Source organism: Lycium ferocissimum, chromosome 10 (genome assembly GCF_029784015.1).
Source record: "Lycium ferocissimum isolate CSIRO_LF1 chromosome 10, AGI_CSIRO_Lferr_CH_V1, whole genome shotgun sequence".
Classification (NCBI taxonomy): Eukaryota; Viridiplantae; Streptophyta; class Magnoliopsida; order Solanales; family Solanaceae; genus Lycium; species Lycium ferocissimum.
This window is the reverse complement of record NC_081351.1, coordinates 22133347-22155259: the sequence shown is the minus strand read 5'-3', so window position 1 is coordinate 22155259 and position 21913 is coordinate 22133347. Positions and strand designations below refer to the sequence as shown.

At 31.9% G+C, this 21913-nt stretch overlaps 1 protein-coding gene across 2 annotated transcripts; it reads left to right on the top strand.

Annotated features, from left to right (window-relative positions):
* Positions 1-16838: 16838 nt before the first annotated feature.
* On the top strand, positions 16839-21150 carry LOC132032826 (protein SMAX1-LIKE 3). Of its 2 annotated transcripts, none has more exons than XM_059422580.1 (3): positions 16839-18579; positions 19591-19843; positions 19937-21150. In XM_059422580.1, exons 1-3 carry the CDS (start codon positions 17279-17281, stop codon positions 21017-21019), a joined length of 2637 nt encoding a protein of 878 aa, XP_059278563.1. In that variant the 5' UTR covers positions 16839-17278; the 3' UTR covers positions 21020-21150. The 2 variants fall into 2 exon arrangements, with proteins under 2 accessions (XP_059278563.1, XP_059278562.1); XM_059422579.1 differs by having other exon boundaries at positions 16842-18579; positions 19934-21150.
* The last annotated feature ends 763 nt before the right edge of the window (positions 21151-21913 follow it).

Below are 21913 nucleotides of genomic sequence, written 5' to 3'. Positions count from 1 at the left end.
AAGATATATCAATATTACGTCTATTAAATTTTTATCGAGAATCGGTCAAATCTTTGTTGAAAACCTTCTGTTATGAAATGCCCAAAAGCTTTCACTTTCGTTGAAAATCAGTAGCTTTTTTTGGATCTCCTTTTTCGGTAATCACTTTTTTTTAAAATCCTTTATGTTTGGGATCTTGCACTAATCTGCTAATCCCATTTTGTTTTTTTTTTATTTATTAACATAAACCGGCGTTTTTAAATATGAAAACCTTGTCTACATTTTAATATTGACTCGTTGAGTATTTTATATTAAATGGGTCATACCCGATGTTAATTTGAAACGTATGAACATTTTCAGTTTACCTTTTCCCTTTTAAAAGTTTAAACAATTGAATTTTATATTCAACACATAGCCTAGTTAAATATAAGTCCGGTCGGTTAACCATTATTAATGGATCTTAAAGGGTGCCTAATACCTTCCTTTAAGTTAGTTGAACCCTTACCTAGAATTTTGGTTTCGTAGACTTTAAAATAAAATCAACTTTAGATAATTACTTTAATTAACTTTAGGTGCCCTAATTCACCATAAATAATTAGGTGGCTGTTGACACCCAATTTTGTCCCTCCTTTATTCTAATTTATTTCTTCGGCTCTTAAATTTATTAACGACTTTATTCTAATTTATGTCATACAAACCTGGCCCTACCAAGGCTCAGGGTTATCCGTAGCCAACTGCAGTGGTGAGCGCGCATTATATATATATACATACATACATACATACATATCTATACATTCTACCCGGCCATATAAGCTCGGGTTTCATAGTAGCCACACATAGGCACGTATAAGCTCATAAGCATCTTTAGCATTATTACTATCGTCGTTCATTACATCTATCCTTAAAGGATTACTCGTCATATAAGGAACTTAGTACGATCGCATCATATTGAGAATCATAAGCTTAGTGGCTTTTAGAAATAAGATCATAGGCTCATAGAAGGATAGCTATTTGGCCAAAGAACCATGACTTATGAAAGAAGGGTTAGCCTTACATACCTTTCCGTTCAACTAATCTATCACTTGCACCTTTTTCTTCAATGCTCACGTTTCTACCTTCATTAGAGTACATACTAATCATTAGGAAATCGATAGCTTAGCATACTTGACTAAAGCTAGAGAAAATTGGACAACATCTCCTTTATTTATGCGACTTCTTCCATATCATATATCAACTCCCAAACATCAATACTAACATTCACAACATCATAACAATAGCCTTTATTCACCTACATTATCCTTACTTCTCAATTCACTTCCAATCATCCATATTCATGGACATATCACACTATTACGTTCATTCATATACAATGTCTATTCCATGTTCTCAATATCATTTATAACATGATTATAATCATAATGTATCAAGAATCATAACTCAATCCAAACATTTACTCAAAAGTGACACTATTCCCACATTCATGACCCATTTCCTATTTCCTTATATAATCCAAGTGTTTCAACTTTCAAATACCTTAAACAACATGGAAATGTCATAAAACTTACCTTAGATGGTGTAGGAATGAACCTTGGGTGCAAACACTTCACTTGAGCAAAACCCTAGTTTCACCTTCACTTGGATTTCTTGTCTTGGATGGACTTTAATGGGTTTCTTACTCTTGATTCACTTAGTTTGATGTAGTTGATCACTAATATCTCTTGAATTTGTGTGGGAGAAGTGTTCTAGAGAGTTCTAGAGAGAGGGAGTGAAAATGGAAATGAAATAATGAACTTGGTCCCCTTTTTAATAACTCAAAAATCTGATCTGTCGGGATATTATACGGACACTTATACGGTCCGTATAAACTTATACGGTCCGTATAAGTGACCGTGAAATGGACCCTTCAACACCTCGTCTTTGTGACCATTATACGGCACATTATACGGCACATTATACGGTTCGTATAAATTTATACGGTCCGTATAAGTGACCGTATAATCCCACCAGTGAGGGACCTTCACTGTGATGGTTCTGCGGTCCATTATACGGACCGTATATATACGGTCCGTATAACATTATACGGTCCGTATAATAGGCCGTATAACCCATCAGTCCACTGATCTTGTTCTCATCACTTCGTTTGATCTCCAATCCTTATGGAACCTTCTTAACACTTGTTTATCACCTCATTAACAACCTAAGAGACGTTATAACTCTTCTCCAAAACATCATTAAATCATTATTAACTCGTTACTCGTAAATCTCTTCCGATACTTATCGTATGCCTTGCCTTCCCTTGGCAAATTTTCTCATCTAACATCGAATGTCTTTGAGATCTTACTTAGGGTCATCAAATGTCATTCTTTACTTATTGCAACAGCATATACTTCGTGTCTTTCGTTAGTCTGTTCACTGCGCATCAACGAAAAATTTTCCGAGGTGTAACAATTTTAATATGTTTTCACTTTAGTTTTAGTTTATAGCACTTAAAGTTAAATCGTTTGCACCAAAATATACAGTGTTATTCAAAAAATGGTGTCTGAATTAAAAGGATAGAGTGTATCCAAACCTTATCTTTATCTCGTGGAGGTAAAAATGTTGTTTCACCAAAATTAAAGTAGTTATAATTAGAAATAAAAGAAAAAGAACAATAACAATAGTGAAACACAACAAACAAGGTAACATTTATAAAAACAAAGCATACACGAATAAGTTTGTATTATGACAGACATAGTGCTCCAGACCACCACTATGCCTAATCCCACCGAAAAGTGAGACAATGCTCAATTACCTACAAACTTTCTACCTTAATCCTCGACCTCCATATTCTTTTATCTAAGGTAATGTCCTCAGTAAGCTGAAGCTGCTCCATGTCCCGTCTGATTACCCCTCTCCAATACTTCTTCGGCCTACCTCTACCTCTCTTCATACCCACTACATACCCAACCTCTCACGTCTTATCATCCGGGCATTTGTACAAGTCCTCTTCACATGCTCAAACACTTTCAGTCTCGCTTACCTCCTCTTGTTAACCATAGAGACCGCTCTCACCTTATCCCGAATATCTTTATTCCTAATCTTATCTCTGTTAGTATGCTCACACATCCATCTAAACATTCTCATTTCCGCAACTAGTAAAGTTAAATTGTTTGACTCAATAAATTATTAATATACACACATCATAAGTAAGTAAATCTAATGAAGCTCGTGAACTTCATTTTGCATATATAACTCTTTTTCTCATTTCTCCATTCAATACACTGTGACACATTTTATATAAATGGAAATATTATTTATTCAATTAAATTAAATAATCCACCTAGTCACTATTGTTAGGTGGATATAGAAAATATAAATAAGCAATTGGAAAATAGGATCTAATACTCTTCTCCTCCTTTTTAGTCCTCTTACCAAAGAAAATCTCAGTTGATTTAATGGATAGAACGTTTGTAAAACAAAATCATTCAGGCGGATATCCAAAATCCATCTTGTATTAGTTTAGTTACTTTTTCTTCTTTTTGTTTATTTTTTCCAGGACAAGTAAAGCTCTCAATCACTTCAAATCCATTTGACTATATTAGCAGTACACAGTTGAAGTGATGAGGACAAGCTAAGATGCAAATAATTAGATTAAGTGGCCAATTATTTGCGTGGTATCAATGTATAGAAAAGAAAAATAACAATTCTACTCATTTTTAGACTAAGGATTACGAACAAAATCAATTAAAATATATGAATTATTACTTTGAATAGATCTCTCATGCTACTAATTAATGTCATTTCCAATAAGATAAATCAGAGAAACAAGCTACGTGAAATAAGACGAAATTTATCAATGCATATAGGGAAAAAATGTAAAAATCTTCTCATATAATTTTTTGCCCCATTATATATGTGAGATTGATGATATACCAAACTATTAAAATTAATAAAGGTAGTACTGTATTTTAAATTGAATAACCTATATTAACTTATTGCTAAATGAAATCTTGTGAAGAATAGTTAAGAGAGGGTCAAAAATCCAACCATCGGTTATGTTACAAATGTACCTTGATATAACTAGAAAGATACTCAAGATCTATAAAAATTCCAATCTTATTTGGTTTACAAGATGTTGGAAGAAGACTCTCAAGTATATGTAAAGATTCTTGAATTGATCAAACCTATTAGTTGTCACTTAGAAAATATCACATTTCTCTTACAAAATATATAGATAATCTCTCTTGATTAATTTTTATTATTATTTCTTAGGTTAGTATTATTTGGCTGACACATATATATGGATTCAATTTGAACACCACCAAAGATTATGATAGAATGATAAGTATTTTTTTATTTTTAAAAAAAGTCTTGAGTTGTATGGAAATAAAAATTGCGGTTTCAAAGATTTTGAATTGATTAGAATTGTGGATAGAGTGTGTTGCTAAAAGCGCCGCAAAATATCTTCTAGGATTATTTTTTGTTTGGGAATTAAATGAAGTAATAAGACTAGGTCATATCAGAGAACCAATTTCTTGAAATTCTTCCTCCACTTTTGAAAGCTATAAAAAAGTGAAATTGATAGGGACACTCATTGGTCAGATACTTTGTACTTCAATATAGACAAGGTTACATCAGTCCACAATTTAATACTATCTGTCTTTTTTCTTTCGATGAATGAATAAAAATATTGTAAAAGTTGCGTGGGTTTAAATATTTATAGAAATTAGTCTCTATGAACATGTCTCGAGCGTTATTGTCTGTCAATCTCTCAAATGTTAGATGATGTTATTTGAAATTACATATTATTAATTTTATAAGGTACAAAAATATTTTTTGATCTTATCCACTTAATACTTTCCATAATTCTTTATGTTTTTACCTGCGTGGAAATTTTTTTTGACTAAAATAACCCATTATACTGAAAATTATTATATTATGCAAAATCAAAAGAATACCAAACATTTGTTTGCCGAAGAAGTTAAACGTATTTATAATAAAATAAAATAAAGGGTAAATGTGTAAATATACCGCTCAATTTTGCGATTTAGAACAAATATACCTCTTGTTAAAAAAGTGGTGCATATACACTCTTGTCGTTACACAAATGATGCAAATAATACGCTCCTGTCGTTATACAAATGATGCAAATATATTCTTTTCGCTGACAGAATTTTAAAAAAAAAATCATTTAGCCTGTTTTTTAATTAAAAAAAATATCAAGTGGCTTTAAAAAATCAAAGGCGTTCAAATTTATATTTTTGGGGAAATAAGTCTTTCCATACTTAATTTGAATTGGAAACAAAGGTGATAAAGATGAATTGCACGCGGTCTAATAGTACTAAACCTCAAATTATACAACTTAGTTAAGACATTAACACAACTCAATCCTTTTAATATTGAGACTCAGACTCTTTGATTAATCAGGTTGGAAGCCGAAATTCAGGAAGCTAATAGTATTTATTTTAAATTCTATTTTTGACTGTAATATTCTATATTTACGAAAATGGTCGATAGAAATATGATAGAATTAGACTAAAAAGGTATGTAAGTCAATCAGCATTTTAGGAATGTTTTTATCGTTAAACATTGTTATTCGTACTTTTATAATATAGATAATAAAAGAATACAATATATAACCAAAACCAACTTTACTGAAAAAGTTCGACACAATCAAAGGATAAATTAAATTGAACAAAACGTTCCGAAATCACAAAGTCATGCAGTTAAAGATGTAAAATCACTTGACAAATGCAACAATATTTAACATTTTTTTCGTGATGAAGAATTCATTAATATGACTTTCAAGGCATAACCTTTTTGTCCTCCAAATTCATATTTGACTTTCAAGGCATATGGAGTTATGGACCAAACAAAGATAACTAAAAAGTTGCTCGTATTTGATATGACTTTCATGGCATTACCTTTTTGTACTCCAAATTCATATTCTTTCATAATTTTACTTTGGAGTCCGAAATACTAAATAATAGGTACGTAGCAAGTTGAAACTTGATTGTGATTAGAATTCCATAGAAGTTAATATTAGGGGCGAATTTCAAGTACAATTTTTTCCAATACAAAATTATATTTTGAAGAAATATTTCATCTTGAAAGGTATAAAAGTCGTTCTATATTTGAAGGATATTTTTCCAACCAACATTTATATTCATGTTTTTAAAATAATATAGATTGTTAAGAATATGATACTTTTTATCTAATGGTGCACTGTTACAACTCGAATGCTAGCACTTAGGATGATAAATTAACCCATCAAAATATGATCCGTCAAATCCACCTAAATTTGGGAGGATTATTTGCTCACCAATGTTAGATATGCATGATTGGATAATAAATCGATTAAAATGCAAAATAATGGTTAAAATTGTACATTTATCTTTAAGAAAATTATATGTTTTTCATATATATATATATATATATATATATATATATATAAAGGCTATACTCAAAAATTTTGACATCCGATTTAGTTGGGACTAATTTAGAGAATGTCCATATTTAGGCTACTATTTAAATTTGTCCCTAGTGTTAAAATTGTGCAGCATACCTCTTGAAAGTTACTTTTTCGGACAATGTTAGACTCTTGTCTAATGTTTGCTCGTATATTACTCAACCTTAAAGACAAATCATTAGACAAAAGAGAATATTTATTGAACAACTATCCTAAAAAGAATTGAGGAATTTGTTTTATTTAGTTGAGCTGACCTCTTATCGATGATTAAACTACATTATTACTGTAAAAAATTTGTATATACCGTTCTTACACACACATATATAACGTATAAATTCCCCTACTCTACTCTTTCCATTTGGGCTCCTAACCCATTTCTAGATCTGTGGGACTTAGCTAGAATAGGGCCATTTGCACCTTTGCTCCTATTTTGTGCTGGTCTAATTTTATCCCTTCAGATAAATAATTTTTTCGTAGATGCAAGTTTATAATTTTGCATCCTAATATCTCACAAGTTATGCAAGATTCTTTAAAAAATTTATGCCCCGCTGGACATAAATTCAATTTTGAAAATCAAAATTTAAAGACCAACCCATTTGAAGGGGAAAAAAAATTAAAGATCAATCCATTTAAAGGACAAAAATTAAAGATCAGCCCATATGAAGGGAAAACCGTGAAATTTCTTCATTGGAATAGTTATTGGGCCCATAGTTATTCTGTGAGTTTTGAAGTAATTGAGCGGTTTGTCCTTCGAATGGACTGGTCTTTAATTTCCCCCCTTCAAATGGTTGGTCTTTAATTTTGGCCATCAAAATCGAACTTATGCCGAACTTATGCCTAGCGGGGGGCATAAGTTCTTTAAGGGAACTGACATAAACTATAAATATTATAATGCGTAACTTATGCCTTGATTTTGAAGGGAAAGAGTAAAGACCAGTCCATTTGAAGGGCAAAATTAAAGACCAGCACAAAATACGAACAAAAATGCAAATGACTGGTGAGTTTTCCTCTAAGGTCTTCTTATTGGACCATGAACGTAGATTTGGGCCAACTAACCAATTCCAAAACTATAATGAGGCCAAGCTCCAAAGAATTTTGGTAAGACAAATCAAACCTGGCCCAATAATTCGAACTCCAGTGAATTCATTTTTTTTGCGCGGAATGTCCTTCAAAGGCACTAGTCCTTAATTTTTTTTCTTCACCTAAAAATCCAAGGGTTCCGGGTTCAAACTCCTGTTCTCAGTCAAATGTTAAAAAAAAAAAATCGTAAAGCAGAGGTTTGTAGCAAAATTAGGCATATTCGGGCAAAATTAGGTCCATTCGGGCAAAGTTAGGCCTATTCAGACAGAAGTTTGCCTTATAGGCCTAACTTTGCCCGAAAAGTTAGGCCTTAAGGCAGAGGTTTGCCTTGAGGCCTAATTTTGGGTAAAAGTTTGCCTCCTTTGCCTGAATAGGCTTAATTTTCCCGAATAGGCCTTATTTTGCTACAAACCTCTGCCTTGCGATTTTTTTTTTACTGAGCCGAGGTTCAAACTCAGAACCTCGGAATATTAGACGAAGGGCAAAATTAAAGACCAGTGCCTTTGAAGGGCAATTGTGCAAATGACCCCAGTGAATTTAGGCATTACACAACTTGATACGACGTTTGGTCTTTGCATGTTATAAGAATATTTCATCTTTTATGGTTATTTCATGAAAATTGGGATGTTTTAATATAGAATAGTAAAAGTTATCTAAGTGAGATTAAATATTAATTACTTAGCTAAGTACCACAAATTAAGGACAACAACACACTCTATGACATACTAAGTTACCTGTATTTGAGAAAGGGTGTAACTTCCATATACGTAATGATAATGTGAAAAACAATTATACTATTAAGTATCAAATAAGAGAGTTAATCTTCAACCATACACAATGGCGGAAAGCAGGATTCCACTAATGGTGTTCTTCATCTACTATATAAAAATAATTTAACCTTATATATACAGTACAAGTTTCCAGTGAAAAAGATTCGGACGAATCCTTTATCCCTCTAGTTCCGCCTCTAATTATTGTCAATTGTCAAGTGTCACAACCACTGCATGGTATATAGATTACCTACCATATTACGTAAGTGCTGAGATAACTTAACTACCACTCTAATTTCCGATAGCTTCCAATTTGAACAGTTTTCAAACTATCAATAGTTTAACTTCATATATTGCTGCTGTTTAAAATTAATCTCATTCCTCTCAATGCAAATTAATATTCCAACATACAAGAAGCATAATCCTAGGAAAGAGTGAATCAGAACATTCCCTTGAGTTCCACAAAACTCCCTCCATCGAAAGGCTCCACCTTCGAGAAATAATTTTTAATTATATATCGTCGGTGTACAGAAAAATTTAATAATATTAGTTTAAAATTTCTGATTGTAATAAATAATATATTTTATTTTCAAGATTATAAATCTCATATTGAAAAATAATTAACTATAAATTTTCTTTGAATAACATGATAGTGTAAATTATTTTTATACTAATGGTTTATAAATTAAATCTAAAATAAAAGGCCAAAAAGCCCTACTAAAGCAAGGGCTAGGGAACATTCCCTAGAGATGATTGCAGATTATAATAATCTCTAAAGCAAATGGTTGCCATTTATATTCTCATGATATGCTTTGACAAGTGCATGAAACATAAAATTTGGTCATTACAAAATAATGGCCTAAAAATAATCAATACTTTTTGGAAAAGCAGTTTGGGTATAGTACGTAATCCATCACCTTTAACGTTATAAGAAGGCTGTCATGTCAAAATTAGAGCAACTTTTTCCTTCTCCACCTTTAAAGTATCCCGCTCTAGGCACACACCCAACCCCCCCCCCCCCACCAAACCAAACCCACCCCAAAAGCACCAACATATGAAACATACATATTTTTATGTATCCCTCTTTTTATTTTATGTATCTTAGGACCCGTTTGGCCACGAGAATTTCTCACTTTTTTTCTGAAAAATTATTTCACTTTATTTAAAAATTAACATTTAGTCATGAAAATTCTAAATACAATTTGAAGTTGTATTTGGAATTTGAAAAATAATTAAAACCTTTTTTTTCCACTTTTTTCATTTTCAATATATTCAAACAACTAAATATTCTTTGCAAAAACTATTACCAAACACAACTTCAACTCCAAAATTCAATATAAAGTGAAAAATATTTGGTTTTCATGGCCAAACGCCTACTGAGTTTGACTGAATACGAAATTATTTATGTGTTTTAGTTTGTCCGGATACAAAATTAAGAAAAAACTTAAATCTCAAGGTCTTTATATAAATATGTGATTTTAAACATGTCATACGGGACATTGACAGATGTAGAGGTAGAGTAGAAGGTACATATAAGCAACTAAAATCTAGTAGTTTTGGTCAAAATCTTGTATTTGTCTTAAGTTTTATTTTATATGTACAAATTATTAATTTAAAAACCAGATAACTCGAAAGACATAGAATCTAAGACCCATAAACTTTAAATCTTGGATCCGCCTCTAAATATTAAAATTAAAGAGGTATAATTTTGTCTCAATTTTATGTGACACACTTTTTTTTCCACTCTTTCTCAAGAAGAATATCCCCTTGCTATATTTAAAAATAACTTAACTCTAAAATTTTCATTTTATCCTTAATGAGATGATAGTCAGACAAATATATGTCACAAGTTTAAAAAACTTTCTTTCTTTCTTTCGGAATTTTCATCCTAAGTTAGATAGTGTCAAATTTATTGCGATAAGTAAATGCTCGATATAAAAAGTGACATTCTTTTAAACAAATCAAAAGGAAAGCAAGGCATATAATTTGAAATACAGGGAAAACATATATTTTTTATATACTTAATTTGTGATATTTCCTTTAAACCACATGGCCAAAGGCGCGTAGGAGAAGCTCAAAAGCATAAAAATGAGCAGCCCTTTTGAGTAGATAATGCCATATTTTGCTTTTAATAGTGCTTTATGCATAGAATGCTTTGCTTTGCTTTAACCAAAAAGAAAAAGATTAAAGAACAAACAAGTTACTTCTGTTACAACTTGATTACTTCTATGTTGCAGGATTTCGTTTTAAAGTTGTGTGAATTATGATCACTCATCCTATCTTTTTGGATTAAAATAATGAATCATTACTAAGAACTTAGGATTTGATGTTGAAAGATCTAGAGTTAAGATTATTAATTAAGAAAGCCCAAGGCATTGGTTCAACATGAATTCTCAAGATAAGTGATTAGCTCATGATGTTGACAACTTGATTGCTATTACGAGTAGGATTTAACTCATATACATGACAGTGTGAAAAAACAAATTAATGTATTTTAATATTATAAGTTATCTGTCTTATTTTTCAGGCTGATAATCTCATTTTTCACAATTATGTCTTTGTGATAATCTGTTAGTATTTTTACAATATCTGTACAGAAAAGTAGAGTAATTTCTTTAGATTACTCACATAATGTAAGTTGAGTCATATTAAGCAAATTTATATATATGGGTGACATTACAAGAAAAAAAAAGCTCTCACTAAAGGGAAATTCAGTCTCCAAAAGTCCAAATTGGTCATTATTTTTAATTACAATTGATTTTTTTTTTTTTATAGTCACTATTGACTGAAAGTCCTGACGTTATAAGTTTAGTACCCAAGTGAACATCCGGCCGGACACCAAATGGAAAAAAAGGGCGCTAGTTTGACTAGGTAAAGAGAAAAACCTAATGGGGTCCCAAATAGCCTAAGTTAACTTAATATTTTCCTCTATATATGCTCACATATCTTATAGCGGTCTACCTAATTGAATAACTTGCAACAAACAGTTTGGGGGAGCTTTTTAACACTTTAATAATCTTTAAATTAGAACAACTTTCTAACAATTGTGAGTTTGGGTATGGGGTGGGGGGTTTTAAACACCTTCTGTATGGGTGATATTTGTTTGTGCATGCTAAATTATAGGAAGAAAAAAAAAAGTTGCTTACTTTCATTGATCAAACACTACTTTTTATGGCTTCCAAAGAGTGCTCTCTCTCTCTCTCTCTCTCTTTGTTCTTTCAATGAAAACAATCTTGTTATGTCTTTTAAGAAAACAAAGATGAGGGAGATAAACTTTTTTGACTGGCATGCTAATTCCTCTTGAAAGAAGATAAATATATTCTCACAGTTTAATGGACCATCTACCATATCTAGCAAAGTTCCTGTTTTTTTCTATTCTCTTTTACTTTCCCCTCACCACTAAATTTACTGCAAATGACCAAGATCCACAATGAGAAAATAAATATTAAAGACATTTTAAGAAAAGAAAAAAAAAATGCAAGTTGCAACTGCGATTTTTTGTGTTTAATAGATACATTTTGGATCTTGTTAAATTGCCTAATTGGTGCAAACCTCATTAAGGTATTAAATTAAAGTACCATCAATTGTATTTGGCCTTAAGCTACACATTTGACTAGTTGGACTATGATACGCACGCCTCGTAGTGTCAACTTATGTTATTTATATGTTTTTTTACATTTTATTTACATGTATACTCAGTTAAAAAATTCAAAAGATCTAAAAACTCCCTCGATCCGGTCTATTTTACTTATCATGTTTTCTATTTACACTTCCCTTAAGAAAATATTAACTAAAAGGGTAATTTGATTAAATTATCCCGATTCACTCTTTGATCTCAATTCAATTCTACTCTCTTTTTCACTACATGAATCTCTCGTAAAGATGAAAAAAATAGTACTTAATTATATTTTGATTTTCTAAAATGACAATTATATTTGGACCATTTATTTTTAATAAGGACGACATGTAAAATGAACCGGAGAAAATAATGTTGAAGTGTTAAATAGATACAAACCTTAGTTAATTGAGGTGTAAATGAAAATTGACTTTAACTTTAAGCACCATTGATTCAACCATTTATGTATATGGTCTTAAGCCAGCTAGTGAGTAGTGATCCTAGTAGACTCAACTTATTTTATTTTAACGTCACAATATATTTACGTGTATACACAAAGTAAAATATTTCGGCTTTTTGTTTGTCCATACAGTATTGAGTGACACTGTTGGGCTTTTAAGGTGATAGGCCTCCACTATTCAATACGTCTTAATTTTGAATCCATCACTAATTGATCGAGGAGTACAATTTGGCCGTTTGTATGCATCTTCTTGGCAAAGATTGAAATAGAATTTTAGATTTATGAGTTCTGAACTTTTTAAAAAGCAATTTATTGAGTTTTTGATAAATTAATTATACTTATTAAGTGGAATTTTAAATACAAACATAAGATTTGATCCAATGCTAATGGATTCTGTCAAATTCGTAGGTAAAGTTGTAGCTTTGTCCCCCACTTCTTGGATCCTCACAAGAAAACATTCTTACGGTTTGTTTGCTTTAATTTTTTTTTGTTTCTTTTGCGAGATCACAAATTATCGTTCTCAAGTACAGTACCAAAAATGATAATAGTTAAAAGTGAAAAAAGGGAAGCTCCTTGTTTTTAAAGGGATACATAGATCCCTACCTAGCTCACTTTTTAAAATATTCTGTTCCTAAAGGCTAAAATAAATAATTTTCCCTCCTTTTCTTTTTTTGGAATTAAAGGAGATTGAGACTAAGGGTGAGTTTTATATGGAGGAATGTTTTTTTTTTAATTTTCTCATATTCGTTAATCAAAATATTTTTTGAAAATATTTTCTTTAGAAAAATATGTTTCTTGTAACAAATTAGAAAAGTGATTCCTCTAGTGTAAATAAAGAAAACAAATTTCATAAGTAACACTCCATGTTGATTGTCTCCACTCTCCATCCACCCAAGTCCACTACCACTACACCACCTCCATGTCCTACCACTCGCTCGCCCCGCACCTCACTCCCCCACCCTCATCCTCGCCCCCACGCATTCCCCTGTCCTCCCTCACCCCGCCACTCCACCCCCTTTTGCCCCCCTCCCCCTCCACTTCTACATGCACACTTCACTTTATATATGCTTGTAGTGTTTGTCTAGATTATATAGAAATATTTTTGAGATAATAATTTTAATTCACTCACCAAACACAAAAAAAATAAAAGAGAAAAATTACTTGTTTTCTAAAAAAGTATCTCTAGAGAAACATTTTCGTTCGTACCAAACACACCCTAAGAGTAGCTAGTTCCCAACATATTATTCTGTCAGATAGTCTTGAAGAAGGCCAGTAAAAGCAGAATATGATTGAGGAATTAAAAGTGAGATCTCTCGTTAATTGTGTAGAACACAAATTAACATTTTCTATATATCTTAATTTAATACTACAAATGGTTTTTCTTTTTGAGTTTTTGTTTTTTCTGTTGGATTTATCAAAAGATAAAGAGGATAGCGAGTGGAGTTGCTCTTCTTTATATGCTATAATATGTCACGCTGAAGAATGATACCACAAATCTAACATAGCATGGGCCAATACAAAGTAAAATTGCCCCCACAAAGTATCCTTATAAAGTATAAACATAAAATAAGATAAAATAACATTAAAAATCATCAAATAACTTGTAGATTTGGACCACAAATAGACAGTAATCATATTGTGTAGATACTATCCGGGAAAACAATGAAATGATGGATTATTATTTGGTTAAAAAAATCTTCAACGAGAAAGATAAAAGATGATTAATATGAACGTTAAAACCAATTGCTTAGAGACAGAAAGCAAAGCACAATTCTACAATCTGGATTTAGATAATCTTTGAGTCCGATAAAAATTTATCTTTATCATATCATTATGCCTAGCTAGTAAAGGCATGATATATAATATAAAGACTTTACCATTTAAATGGTTAATTTCAACATTATATAATGGGATGTCTGCTTTATTTCTGTGCAACAAATTAGTATGAGCAATTACTTGTAGTTATCTCATATTATTTGATGTTGCCGGAACATGCAAATGTCTATCAGAAGTGGATTCAGAATTTGAACTATATAATGTTATGAATTTGAAACGGTCCTTCAAGTGTTGGTAACTGAGTTCTAAATTAAATTCAAGTTTCTACATATTTAATAAGTTTCTGAATACATACACAATTTGAGTGAAACCAAACTCGTATCCCGCGGACTACTTCCCGCCGCTGTTCCTGCCGGCCCTGCCCCCACCCAGTATTAAAGTAGAGTTTTCACGTTCTTTAACCAATATAAAACAAAATCATAAGGGTCATATAATTGAACTATTGAATGTAAGTACATCTAACTATAAGTAGTCAATTATAAATTGAAGGCCGTTCTTCCCTGTCCTCTAGTTCGGAACAAAATAGTTGTATTTACAAGGTTCCATGACACACTTTCATCTCATGTTCTCTCCTTCTAATTGGGGCAGTCACAAATTTTAACCTTTTTTTATATATTTGCAAAATTAGTCAGCATATTTACAGCTCCCCCATTTTATTTTGTGTGTTTTAGTTTGATTAGACATAGTTTTAAAAAAGTAAATATTAGCATCTTAAATTAAATGTGTCTATAACATATATATGAAAGGATTATGTATGGGGAGCAGAGCTAGAGATCAAAGTATGAGTCCGGTCGAATCCATTAAGTTTGGTCAAAACTCTATATTTGTCTTAAGAAATTTATTTAATATGTATAAATTATTGATTTAGATTCCAATAACTTAAAAGGGCTAAAATGTTGAACTCATAAACTTCAAATCTTAGCTCGGCCTATTTGATTCTTGTGGGTCTTAAATATGTCATGTGATTATAAGGAAAAAGTGTTATTAAGGATAAACTGAGACTGTTAAAAGTAGATAAAATGAGATCTCTTGCCCTCTTTTTCAACTTAGAGCCTGTTTGGATTGGCTTATAAGTTGGCCAAAGCGCTTATAAGCCATTTTAAACTTATTTGGGTGTTTGGTAACATAGAAAACAGCTTAAATTGAGTTAAAAAGTGCTTAAAATAAGCCAAAACTAAGAAGTTGTTCAACCCCAACTTATTTTTATTTTTTTGGGCTTAAAAGCTATTTTGGTTTGACCAACAACTTTATCCTTTTATCCCTTATATTTTTTTCTAATTCCAATACTACCCTTACTTCTAAAAATCCTTTAAGCACTTTTATCCAAACACGTAACTACTTATTTATGAAATAACTTTTAACACTTAAAAAGTACTTTAAACGCTTATGCATAAAAGCCACTTTTTTCAGCTAATTCAAACGGGGCTCTTACACGTTTTCTTTAAAGACTAACCATAACTGTGCGAAATGTAAAATTGTCAAATGTATCGTTGTAAAGCATTTCTTTTTGGAAAATCACATATTCGTCTCTTTGTTTGAGTTAAAGCTATGTCTAGGTTTAGGTGGTTCCTAATATAAGTGATCTTTTGAACCCAAAAAAAAAAAAAAAAAAGTTCCAATTTGGTTCTTGTACCTTTTCTTTAATACTAGTCATTTTTTAAAAAATCTTTTCAAATTTAATACTAGTCTAACTATACGAAAACCACAAGAAAGATTTTGGTGCCCCAAATGAATTGATGGATGTGTTGGTATCCAATACTACTCACCTTTTGTAAATTAATAAAATAGTTAAAGAAAGTAGTAATAATAATAATGTAAATATATAATACTTGCATGAAAGGTATGGTTCCACTAACTCAGTTCGTCTCCTAGCAGCAAGGGGCACGTGCCCTGCACGTGAAACCGTAAGTCAATTTGCTATAATGATGCCCATTATCCTACTTAGATATAATTTATCTTCTAACCAGACCAATTACCCTAATTCTTTTCTGTATAATTTTTTGGAATTGTGTATATCAACTTCTATTTTATTAATTAAAACAAATGGAAGGTTGTAGGATCATTTTAAGTATCTCTAAACAAAAGAAAGAAACGGGGGAATCATATCACTGTCTTTATTAAGTAGGAGTATTAGGTAGTGGTAAAAACTTGCCTGTATAGGGTGTTTATACCAAACTAATGAATGCATGACATGTGTTTGATTGTATACAATTATCACTTAACCATGATTAATGTATGTATTCACTTCATTAAATCACTTAACCACGGTAAATGTCATTGATTTGGTGTAAACACCCGGTGCGAGTAAGTATTTGCCGTAGTTTAAGCTATATATACACCGTCAGTGTAGATTTTTTTATTATATTATAAGATTACTTAAAGGATATTTATAGATGGGATTTATAAAAATAATACAAATTACCTGTTAACTATAACAAATAAAGGTAACCGAAAGATATAAAAATCATTATATCGAAGGCGTATATAACTTAAATAAATCTACAATGTGTATAAGAGAGTAAACTAAAGTTTATCATTTTTTTTGTTTTTTTTTGAAGTTGATTAGTTGCCTTTGGTAATGGTGCAATTCAACGTCCTTGTCAGTACATGCATTCCACTTTCCACTACAAGTCACTTTTGGACCCCCAAAATTTTACCTCACATACAAGAAACGAACAGGCCCTGATACATAAAATAAAAGTTAAAACTTATTAACTCCTCACTACCCCCAACCTTATATTTCTCACTTCTCCCTCAAACAATACAATCTTACTCTAGATTTCAGCTTTGATGTCTACACAGTCCTCTATCCAAGATAGACATATATAAACCTAATTCTTTTGATGTTGAATAGGGCTTAATTTCTCTTTTGTAATTCATTCTCTCTATTGAGGTCTTGTATCCCATGTTAAATTTTAACTCAATCAAGTCACAAAAGCCTTGTTTATATGAGTGCAACTTTTAATTCTCTACTCATCAGGAAACCAAGACTTTGATCACAAGGGTCTATACACCATAGCTTAATTAACCCTAGCTCAAAAAATTAGCCAACTTCCTTCTTCCTTAATTTCTTGATCAAGTAGTTAAAAATGAGGAGTGGAGGTTGCACAGTGCAACAAGCTCTAACATCAGAGGCAGCAAATATAGTAAAACAAGCTGTGGTGCTAGCGAAACGTCGCGGCCATGCCCAAGTGACACCTCTCCATGTAGCCAACACCCTACTCTCTTCTTCTTCTGGTTTACTTAGGACAGCATGTCTCCAGTCTCAGAGTCAGTCTCAGTCTCACCCCCTTCGTTGTAAAGCCCTTGAGCTTTGCTTCAACGTGGCCCTCAATCGCCTTCCTACATCTTCCTCTTCTTCTAGTAGCCCCATGTTATTAGGCCCTTATAATCCTCATCAGAATCAGAATCAACATCAACATCAACATCCTTCCATTTCTAACGCGCTTGTGGCCGCCTTCAAGCGTGCTCAAGCTCATCAGAGGAGAGGGTCAATAGTAGAGAATCATCATCAACAACAACAACAACAACCTCTTCTGGCTGTGAAGATAGATCTTGAGCAACTCATTATTTCTATCCTGGATGATCCTAGTGTGAGTAGGGTCATGAGAGAAGCTGGCTTTTCTAGTACTCAAGTCAAAACCAATGTTGAACAAGCTATAATTTCATTAGACCTCATGTGTACTACTTCTCAAAGTCCTTCTCCTTCAAGTAAGCCCAAAGAAAACAACAACAACAACAACCATGTATTCCTTTCTCATGATCAAAGTGGTGGATTATTAAAAGCAAGTTGCAACAAAGTAAGTAGTACTCCTAATTCTTTTGCACATGTTAAAGATGAGGATGTGATGAGTGTCGTGGAAAGTCTGAAGAACAAAAGGAGGAAAAGTATTGTGATAGTTGGTGAATGTATTGGTAGCTTAGAAGGAGTGATTAAAGGAGTGATGGATAAGGTTGACAATATAAATGGAGATTGTACTATTGATGAATCTTTGAAGGAAATTAAACTCATAAGTGTTCCTCTTTCAAGTTTTGCTAATTTCACAAGAAAAGAAGTTGAGCAAAAAATAGGAGAATTGACTTGCCTTGTGAAAAGTCTAGTGACCAAAGGAGTTCTTTTGTACTTGGGAGATCTCAAGTGGATTACTGATTATAGGGCTAATAGTAACAATAATTCAAGTTACTACTATTCTGTGGAACACATGATCATGGAACTCGGGAGATTAGTTTGTAGTATTGGTGAAAATGGAAAATTTTGGCTTGTAGGAATTGCAACATTTCAAACTTACATGAGATGCAGAAATGGTCATAATTCATTGGAGTCTATTTGGGGCCTGCATCCTGTTACTGTTCCTACTGGCAGTTTGGGCCTGAGTCTCAACTCTGACAGGTAAGATAAAACACTTAAACAATATGCACTGTCAATTTATAGATTTTTAAGATATATACTTTTTCTAATTTCAGGTTAAGTTTCACTTATAACAATATGTAAATCTTCGACTACAAAAAACAAGAAATAGCTGCGGAATTTGGCATTAATCCCTCTCTAAATAGTTCATTGCTAACATGAATTTTTTATAAGCTAATCCATCGTTAAATATGATCAGCAATGAATTTTGTGTTGTTTAGTGACAGAAGTTCGGGAGTAATCAAGTAAATAATTGATTTATTGACGTAAAAATCCTTTACGCAATCAATCATATTACTTATATCCAAATAAATTAGTTACTGAATTTTAATGAGTTCATCGTTTCATTTTATTTTTTTTTGGCTGAATTTGATTGTTATTTGGTGTATCAGCATTACCAAATTTTCTTGAATTTGATTGTTAGATTTTGGGAGTTATCTTTGATCGAAAGTATCCTTTGTGCGGAAAATGTTACATGAAAGAGAGAGCAGAAAACGTGTTAATTACCCTTTTTATATTTCTACTAATATTCCTCAAAAGCATTACTCCTTAATCCTTCTTTCACCTTTATTCTTCTTCTTCTTCTTCTTCTCATTCTAGGCAATTTGTTGTTTGACCATTCACTTTTCCCTTTTCCTTCCTTTTTCCTCCACTTTAATTTCATTATGATCGGCTTTCTCTTTAACTCCCTCAAACTATGAGAAAGCAAAGTTTTTTTCTTTTTTAAAAAAAAGGCTCAAAGCTTACACGCAGTGAATTATAAAAAATAAAAATTAGAGATGGACAGCTTCTATTACTAAACAACAAAATTCATTGCTAATTCTATTTAATGACATATTATCAGAACATCTTGTTAGTTATTGGCTAATTACCAATAGATTAATGAACGAATTTCATAACTAATTTTTGTTTTTGTTTTTATTTTTATTTTTATAGTGAATGTTTTTGTCAAATTATTTATTTTTTCCAATGTTTTTTATATTTGTATATCAGTGATACACAACTTGAACTTAGAAGCAAGGCATCTGAAAATGGATCTTGTGGGATGATTGTTGATAATGGAGATCATTATCATGAGAAGCAATTGACTTGTTGTGCCGATTGCTCTTCCAAGTTCAAATTAGAAGCATTGAGCTTACAACAAAACAATGCTTCTAATATTGAATCTTCAACATTGTCCTCAAGTTTACCTTCATGGCTTAAAGATGAGAGGCAAAGACTTAATAGTAATCATCATCATGAACAGGTACCTTATAAGCTTCAAATCTTGATTTATTTTTGGGTGACCTTTTTTTTTTTTCAAAAAATCTAAATTTAAATTTGTGTTTTCGTTCAGAAGGGTGTGTCAATTGAACAACTCTGCAAGAAGTGGAATTCAATATGCAACTCGTCTCATAAAAAAACCAAGATGTTTGAAAGAAGTTTAACCTTTCCTTCTTCAACATCGCCTTCTTCAATATTCAATTCGCCATTTGTTGATCCAGAAGTACACACATGGAGGGAGAAAAATGATAATACACGCGAAACAAGTCTGAGAATCTACATTCCTGAGCACAGTGATGGTGAGCCTAGAAACGCATTTTCTTCAAGTAATCCGAATTCTACTCCTAATTCCGCTTCCTCAAGTGATCAAATCATGGAGATGGATTACTATACTTCAATGTTTAAGGAGTTCAATTTAGAAAACTTGAAGATTCTTACCAATGCATTGGAGGAGAAAGTGCCATGGCAGAAAGAGGTCATTAGAGAAATTTCAGGGACAATATTGCAATGTAGGTCAGGAATGATAAAAAGAAATGGTGAAGTCAAAGAGGACACTTGGTTATTTTTCCAAGGCAATGATGTTCAAGCAAAGGAAAAAATTGCAAGGGAATTAGCTAAGGTTGTGTTTGGTTCTTATGCGCGATGCACATCGATTGCTCTGAGCAGTTTTTCTTCCATGAAGTTGGATTACAAAAGGTCGCGAGATGAACAAAGTTGTAGCTACATTGAGAGATTTGCACAAGGGGTTTCTTCGAATCCTCATCGCGTTTTCTTCGTGGAGGATGTGGAACAAGTGGACTATTGTTCTCAAAGGGGAATCAAGAAGGCAATTGAAAGAGGGAAAATTACAAATTCAAGTGGTGAAGAAGTGAGTCTAAGGGATGCCATTATCATTTTGAGTTGTGATCATGAGAGTTTTATTAGTTCTAGGTCATCAAGAGGTGTTTCTCCTTGTGATGGATCAGACAATGAGGAAATTAAAGGGGCAAATGCAATGGAGGAAACTAGGAGTATTAGTCCTAATTGTGTTTCTTTGGATTTAAACATCTCAATTGATGACCATGAAACTAGTGTTGATGATCAACAGTACAATCTTGATGATATTAGGCTTCTTGATAGTGTTGATAGATGCATTATGTTTAGAATTCAAGAAATGTAGGAGAATAAATTAATTAAACGCCTTATGTATGATTATGTGATGAGAAAATTTTCCTTATCCTTGTCACTTTTCTGTGTATCTTTGCACTATTTAGATAGCAGTAATTAGTCAAATAGTTTAATTCCTTGTCTCTTTCTGCTCCGAGTTTAAATTGTTCTAAATAGAATGTCCATTATTAGAGACTACTTATATTCAATACTGTTCTTACAACAATATTGTCATTAAAAGTAACAAAGAAAAGATTAAGACTGTCAATCCTATGTTATCTGTCATTACGATTGAATATTTTGAAAGAAACAATATTTGTTGCTCCTTCCATCTCATTTTATGTAGACATGTTTGACCGAATAAGGAATTTAAGAAAGAAAGAAAGTGTCATGACCTCAAATTAGGGTGGACTTAATTGACACCCAAAGTGTATTATTTGTCGAGTGAATCTTGTTTAAATTATTTAATAGTCACTTCCGAACTAACATATTAATAAAAGCTAGCGAAGTCTTTAAATAATATAGTCTGATGATCTAGATAAAAAGTCTAACGCAATATCATATGAAAATTAAACCAACCAACAGGCAAGCCATGAACCTCATGTGTGCTAAATTTACTGACTTCTGTCCAATATGTGTAACTTCAACGGTATATCCGCTCTCAGTGTATTTGTTTCTAAGTCATCAATTTATATGGCTCGGGGTAGGAATATTACAAGTGATAAAACATCGTTTATGATTTATTTTGATACATGTGGCTTGTGATTGATCGAATTACAAGAATAAAGGATTTTCAGAAGGGAATAGATATCGATATTTGCATATAGTAAGGTTTCACGATAAATTTTATGTGGTTTTTCTTTTTGGCATAGTTGTTTAGTAAATGATCCTCTTTTTATTTTCTCTT

Bases quoted from the DNA above. Each gene is read 5' to 3' on its own strand.
- LOC132032826 (XM_059422579.1), top strand. From the start codon at position 17,279: ATGAGGAGTGGAGGTTGCACAGTGCAACAAGCTCTAACATCAGAGGCA. The intron at 18,580-19,590 runs GTAAGATAAAAC...TTTGTATATCAG, and splicing joins CTGAGTCTCAACTCTGACAG to TGATACACAACTTGAACTTA. The intron at 19,844-19,933 runs GTACCTTATAAG...GTTTTCGTTCAG, and splicing joins GTAATCATCATCATGAACAG to AAGGGTGTGTCAATTGAACA.